Here is a 7,612-nt window from a genome sequence, read left to right on the forward strand (position 1 = left end):
TAGAAAAAACAACTTTTTGCATTGGTCTTCATATTATGCATCTAACAGATGGTAGTATTTTTTTCTACCAACTAATGTATATTAGACGAATCTTGTAAAGATTTAATATGATTGATGCTTATCCATTGTCTACACCAATGGTTGGATATGGTTGGGATGGTCATGATTCATACTGTCCATGCAAAGAGGAGGAGTAAATATTGAGAGATCAATATCCATACCTCGCAGCGGTTGGAGCACTTTTATATTTAGCTACACCTATAAGACTAGATATTGCATTTGTAGATAGTGTTCTTGCAAGACATAGTGCACGTCCAATACTACAATATTAGAATGGCATCAAATATTTATTATATTATTTAAAAGATACTGAAGACCTGGGATTATACTACACACAATATGCAGATCCAAAATTGGTTGTATATTGTGATGCAGGATATAAATCTGATACTGCAACAGCTAAATCTCAAACAAGATATGTATTTTTAAGACATGGAGCTACAATATCATAGAAATCAATGAAACAAATACTAAATGCAACTTCATCCAACCATGCAAAAATTATTGCCTTACATGAAGCATCTTGAGAATGAGTTTGGTTGCGATTAATTGATAAATTCATTCAAACAATCTAAGGATTTTCATATGATGATTCTCCAACTATCTTGCATGAAGATAATAGTGCTTGTATTACACAGATATAAGTTGGTTTCATTAAAGGTGACAAGACAAAGCATATTGATCCAAAGTATTTTAGTTATATCCATGACTTAATTATTGATCAAGCACTTATAATTAAAAAAATCGAATCTGCAAATAACCTTGCTGATCTCTTCACCAAAGCTCTCTCATTGTGCAACCTTCCTCGACTTTCTTATAGCATTGATATACGGTGACTTGCTTTTCTTGAATAAGAAAGTTAATGAGCTCTTTAAATAATTAAAAAAAATGATGTTGTACTCTTTTTCCTTCATCTATGGTTTTGTGCCTAAATACAATAAGATTTTGGTAGATAAGGTTTTAATGAGGCAATAATTATTGATCTTACAAGATCATAGAAAAGTATAGATCATGATTCTATACAAATTTTATATTATGTAAATATTATGTTGAACAAAGAGGAGTGTTGAGAGCATTTAATGTAGCCGGCACTTTCCATAGTATTTACTGTAGATAATTGTAAATATCATAGCTATAGTATTTAGAGTCTAGTGGAGAAGAATTGTTTATCCTCTCTCCTTTCTCTTCTTGTATATAAGACACAACCAGATCAATAGATTTTTATGTGTGAATTTCTCTCTCTTTAGAAACCCTCTTGTATGTATAACTTACTACTATTCTTGTGTGTGTGTATTACTTACTACTATTCTTGTGTCTTTATAAACATTCTCAACAAAAACTTCATCAGTGGTTTTTAGATTGCTCAAATAAGTCAAAAAGAAAAATTATTTTTTTTACATTATTATCAATAAATAAAGAAAACTTGTATGAATTGATTGGAGAAATTTCTTAATATTATTGGAAATAAACGGATTTATTTCCAAGAGTAAAGTTTGATTTAAAAACTAAAGAAAAATAAAAAAAATCTTTTGTAAGTTTTACATGAACTTACACATGTCTACTTTTTCACTTTTTATATAGTTAACAAATCAATTTTTGTAATAGATGATGCAAACAAAAGACTCAAAAGAATATAATCAAAAGATCAATGAAGAATCTATTTCTCATTTAAGTAACTATTTTTTGTTTTAAAGACAAAGATACAAATTCTACTTATTAATTATGATTTAATCTAAGTAAAAAATTTATAATTTTAGTTAGTATAAAATAATTATTTTTAATTATTTCTAAAATAATTTGACAATATTTTTGTACCATTTAATTAAATTTTCTATTGTGGGATATCACTTGATTTTCTATTCTAACTAATATTTTTTGAAATTATTTATTATACAAATTATTAATATTTAATCAAAATTATATATTAGAGGAACCATTTATATATTTTTTATAATGTTGTGAAAATCCTATGATTGAATCTATCTTTAGCTACATTGCTCATTGCCATCCTTTCATAGCCAAAACATGTGCATTAACAATTTTTTCTATGGTTTACAAATGCAAAGGGTAATGATAATTCATGTGAGGTTGTCCATTGACTTGGCATCCATAAGACATTGCTGACAGGATATTGTTGAAGATTGTGGAATGGATTGAATAGTGCCAAGAGGAGCAAAAAATTGATATTTTAAATAAAATACAACATTATCACATCTACTCACAAATCCATCTATAATTAATAATCCTCAATCATTAGGGTTGCCAAAGATGGTGCAAATGTATAACATTGTTTAGGAATTGATCTATAGCAAACAAAACCAATTCCCTCCAATCTAACCAATTTTGATTAGTGCATAAGATCAAATATTACATCAAACTAATTTGCAATAGGTAAGATAAGTAACTATGTTAGTAAGATTTGTTTAAGAATATAAGAATCTGTATATAAATCTTCTACAATGTTTCAAAAACTAGCATGTTTTTAAGCACTCATATAACTTCTTGTATAAGAAGTGAGTTGTTGAAAAACAATCCGCAAATGATTATTTGGGACGAAGGAAGGAGAATTGAAACTAGAGATGAGAATATGGACATGGAATGAAGTTGAAAAGATCAAGACAAGGGACGCACATTGAAAACAAGGCTAGGAATGGGAGGGATAAAGATGCAAGATGGAAAGGTAGAAAGGTAGAATAGATAGGTGTGGTCTAGATAGGTAGGTTGATTTATTAAAAACTTTTATCTATTTAACATCTCCATATATATATATATATATATATATATATATATTTGTCAAAAAAGTGAGTATTTTTTAAAAAGAAAGAAAAAAAAATGGAATAATATATAAAATAATAATAATAATAATATGGAATTCACTTAAAAAGAATTTTTTTAAATGTCATGGTATTGGTTCTAGATCCACCTCCATATGGGGCATTGAGAAGACAAAACTTTTATACCCATTTAGATCCAAATGAAGAGTGCATGCAAGCCTAATTTGTTTTTTCAATGTGCCCCCCTACACCCTGCAACCCAACCCTTGGAACATAGATAAGTAGCCCAAATTAAAGTATAGCCCACATGAAATTAGATGAATAACCAAAGCCGAAGTAGCCAAATTCCGTTTAAAACCTGTACAGTGTATTTAAATAAATTTATCACATTGAGCAAATTGAAGCCGTTGTCATTGCTAAGAATTATACCTAGATTTGCCATACCAAAGTATGACAACTTTATTATATAGAGCAACCATTGTGACACATGCTTTGATCAAAAAAATGTTCGAAGATTTTATGTCAAAAGGTGTAAGAAGATGGTTCTACCCTAAACTTGGTCCTCTAAATATAAAATTTTGTTGGAAGATATTCATTTGTCTGTCTAGTTTGGGGGGCTATTATATAAAGCCTGCTTTCTTCAAATGTTTGTAATTATATATATTTATATATATATAGTATTCTACAAAACGAGTTGTACAGTGATGTTAGAATGTAAAATTTTCAATTATAATTTGAATTATATGCATAGACATATTCTCAAAGATTGAATCTGTTTTTGTTCTTTTGTTATTTTTTACAAAATTTAATGATGTTATGAAATCACTGTAATACACAGTTGTTTAAAATCCAAATATTATATTTGGATATTTTTTCTTATTTTGTTGTAGTTCTTAATGAGGTCAAAAGATGTAGATTTTTTTTTTTTTTGAAGTGACTGTTTGAATCCACATTCAATATTAAACTCTGTGCATATAAAAGATTCTGTTACATAAATGAGTTGAAAATGTTATGGGATATTATTAAATGAGTTTGTGCTCAACATGGGCTTTCATGTCAAGTTGAGGATGCAACTTTTATGGGATTGGTTGACAGAAAGTTCAATCTAAAATTTCAAAGACATGAGATTACTATATTTATTTTTAAATTATTTTAATAAAATGCCTTCTTTTCTAATTTTACGATATATATATATATATATATATATATATTCATTCAGAGTAATATTTTACAAATGAGGCAATTGATTTTAATTATTTTTAAAATAGAAAATAAATTTTAATTTATCTTATTTTTTGTGGTTTATTATTTGTATATTTCTATTGGGAAAGTATGTATTAAAAATTCCTAAAAAAGACCATGTATTATTTCAAAAGTTGAACTTTAAAAAATAATTAGCATCGAATTTTATTAAAATCAAATGAGAATTTATAATTTTGTAATGGATTATTCACGTATTTTAAAGTTTTTTACATTTTTCATCAATTTAAAGAAGATAAAGTGAAATTACTATTTTAAAATACTTCAACTATCTTGTTAATTTGTTTCATCAATTTTAGTTGGATTTTATATATTAACAAAGAATTGTGGTAAAAAGAACCTTATATCTTATATTTCTTTTGAGGTTAAAAAGATCTAGGGTACTAATTTGAAATTTTACATCCAAAAATATCATCTAAAAATCTATTGACACTGAAGTAGATCTTTTTTGACTAATTATTATTTTATTTTATTTTGGAAAAACACATTATCCTTATTTTTAAATTGAAAATAGATGTATGTGATTTTTAAATAAATAATTTTCTAAATTTAAACTTAATAAATTATAGCATTGTATGGAGGACAACAAAAGTACAGGACATGAAACAAACATCTTTTGAAACCACAATTCAATATTCTTTGAAAACATATGTCATATGATTCATTTTAGTTGATCCAAATGAAATTTATGTACACCTAAAAATTCCATCAAACAGGATAACAGTGACAAGCAAAAACAAAAAAATGAAATAAAACAAAATAAAATAAAATAAAATATCCAGTAGAAAATGGATGCTAAAAAATATATTCAAAATGATTATTATAAAACTTTGAAGGTAGGGCAACATTGCACCACCAATGATGTTAGACAGGCTTACAAAACATTGGCAATGAAGTGGCATCCACTAAAAAATCTTATAAATAGTGAAAAAGCACAACTTAAATTTGCTAGGATTAGTGAAGCTTACGAGGTATGTATGCACTATGTTGTTGTGGTGGCATGCTTTTGTTCTTATTTATAATGAAAATATGAATAGTTTGACATTGCACTCATCCTTGTTAACAAATTTTTATTATACACAAAATTGAGTTTCATTGGAAAGATGAATTAGGTTTTGAGCAATGCCCACAAACGTGCCATATACAACACATATGGAGAGGCGGGTCTCAAAGGACAAGCTCCCATTGTGGGAACTGGAACACATGGATTTTCAATGGGAGGGAATACCAACATGTTTGAGTTTGTGCCGCGGATGCCGGAAGAAGTGTTTGCAGAGTTTTGTGGGGGCACAAGCCCATTTGATGGAATGTTTGGAAACCCTAATCCTAGAGCCCACAAATGCTTGAAGCCCACACTTCCCAATCCACCTCCAAAAAGTACATGTGCACTAGTTGTTCCTACAAAAACCCACTTGAAAAAATTAGCGCCAATCACAAACCTCTTACCTTGCACTCTTGAAGAATTGACAAATGGTTGTGTTAAAAAACTCAAAATTGCAAGATCTCTCTTGGATGACAATGGGTAACATATCTTTTGAGCTTAGTTCATTTTTTCCAATCTTTATAAAAGAATTATAATCATGTTTTTTAATGAAAAGGAGACTACTTACATTTAAATATATGTAAATATATATGTACAAAAATCATGAGGCTTTGGAGTGGTGCCAACATGGATATTCATGAAAATTTGCAGCCAAGTTGTGCAGACTCAAGAAGTTCTCACTATTGAAGTTAAACCCGGTTGGAAAAAAGGCACAAAAATCGTTTTCCCCGAGAAGGGCAATCAACACCCGGGAATGATTCCTGCGGACATGGTTTTCCTCATCGATGAAAAACCACATCCAACATTTTCACGAGATGGGGACAATTTGATTAGCATCCAAAAAATAAACTTGGCCGATGCTCTTGTGGGTTGTACAGTGACATTAACCACTCTTGACTTTAGAGTTTTAAACATTCCTTGTTCCAATATAATCAAACCTGATTTTGAAAAGGTTGTGTTCAAAGAAGGAATGCCTGTTTTAAAAGAGCCCGGGAAGAAGGGCAATCTTATTGTGAGGTTTGATATTAAGTTTCCAATTAAGTTGACAAATGAGCAAAAAAAAATTATTAAAAGTTGCCTTGGCAAAGATATTTATTAAAAAAAATTATGTGAAAGAGGTATGTTGTTTTTATTCAAATATTTTTATATTTAATTGAAGTACTGCTGACATTCTTAATATTGAATCAATATAAACAAGTGAATATATAATTGTAAGGGTAAAATCATGAATTTAGGTGACAAACTATTGTGTAATTTGGTACTTTGTAAGTAGTATAATACACCTTGATTGCAAAAGATGATGCCTCGGTATTTAATTCTTATAAATTTTGTGTGTGTATTCAGTTTCATTGTAAATTTAAATTATGCTACTTTTTGAAAAATAAATTTTACACATATATAAGTTAAACATAATACATAAAATTTATTAGACCTACTATGAAAACATGTACTCAGGTACTAATTAATTCTGAGTAAAGACATGTTTTAACTTTAAATATGTGGGAAAAGTACAACTAATAAAATGCAGTAGAATACATATACATAGTGGTATATTGTTTCATATTTTTTGGATTTTTTTTTTTTTTTTTTTTTTTTTTTTGTGTGTGTGTATCAAGAATATATAAATGTGTGACAAGTGTCGGAACAAATATTTGTACTGTATTGAATTCAGTCATTACAATGATGTCTAATAGTGATAGTTATTTGGATGATTTGCAAAGAAAACAATTTTTTTACACTATCAGAGATGTAAATAAAGTTTTCATGATATTCGTTACTTTCCAGATTATATATATATATATATATATATATATACACACATTTTTTTTCTTTCCTTACACTAATAACATTGAGAGTTGAAACTGACAATTAGTTTGTAATGTCTTGATATAAATTCAAATATCTATATATATATATATATATATATATATAGAAAGAAAGAGAGATAGTAAAAAAACTATAATAATAATCTGAGTACTGTTTGATTATTAATGTGCAATGATCATGGATAGTGCTGGATTTATGAAATAAGTTTTATATTATTATGTTTTTAGTTTTCTGAAAAACGTTTTTTATTCTTCAATTGGCTAAAATTTTGTAAAAATATAGCAGTAGAAGAAGCAAAGAAAAGAAATTAAATAACTAAATAAATAAATGAGAAGAAGAAGAAGAAGAAGAAACATGATTTCAATTTAGAATAATTTGTTATAATCTCTTTGCTATTTCCAAAGGAAGTTTTTAAAGTAGATGATGCATACAAATATGTTTAAGCAACACTATACAAGTTGGATATTTTTTGATACTCCACTGTAATTGATACTTTGAATTTTGCAAATTTGAGGTGTATAATCCTTGAATGATTTATTAAATATTTGATTGGAGCAAATTAAAGTGCTTCAATTAATTCATACTGGAAATTGATTTGTAATCTCATGTGCCCCAATGTGTAAAAATGACTTTGTCTTCTTTCTTTACA

General features: G+C 27.8%; 1 protein-coding gene across 3 annotated transcripts; it reads left to right on the plus strand.

The window, feature by feature from the left end:
- Positions 1-3,160: 3,160 nt before the first annotated feature.
- On the plus strand, positions 3,161-7,612 carry LOC112273230 (uncharacterized). Of its 3 annotated transcripts, XR_016498908.1 has the most exons (5): positions 4,040-5,065; positions 5,207-5,616; positions 5,788-6,254; positions 6,481-6,591; positions 7,070-7,612. XR_016498908.1 is itself a non-coding variant. In XM_090245145.1 (4 exons), the coding sequence occupies exons 1-3, from the start codon at positions 4,883-4,885 to the stop codon at positions 6,233-6,235; spliced, it is 1,041 nt and encodes a 346-aa protein (XP_090101271.1). In that variant the 5' UTR covers positions 3,161-4,882; the 3' UTR covers positions 6,236-6,254; positions 6,481-6,921. The 3 variants fall into 3 exon arrangements, 2 of the variants coding, with proteins under 2 accessions (XP_090101271.1, XP_024357491.1); XM_090245145.1 differs by lacking the exon at positions 7,070-7,612 and having other exon boundaries at positions 3,161-5,065; positions 6,481-6,921; XM_024501723.3 differs by lacking the exons at positions 6,481-6,591; positions 7,070-7,612 and adding an exon at positions 6,592-6,921.

The sequence above is a fragment of the Physcomitrium patens genome, chromosome 20 (assembly GCF_059467195.1).
Source record: "Physcomitrium patens ecotype Gransden chromosome 20, ASM5946719v1, whole genome shotgun sequence".
Classification (NCBI taxonomy): domain Eukaryota; kingdom Viridiplantae; phylum Streptophyta; class Bryopsida; order Funariales; family Funariaceae; genus Physcomitrium; species Physcomitrium patens.

Coding starts and splice junctions, on each gene's coding strand:
- LOC112273230 (XM_090245145.1), top strand. CDS start 4,883: ATGGATGCTAAAAAATATATTCAAAATGATTATTATAAAACTTTGAAG. Junction 5,066..5,206: donor GGATTAGTGAAGCTTACGAG/GTATGTATGCAC, acceptor AAGATGAATTAG/GTTTTGAGCAATGCCCACAA. Junction 5,617..5,787: donor TCTCTCTTGGATGACAATGG/GTAACATATCTT, acceptor GAAAATTTGCAG/CCAAGTTGTGCAGACTCAAG.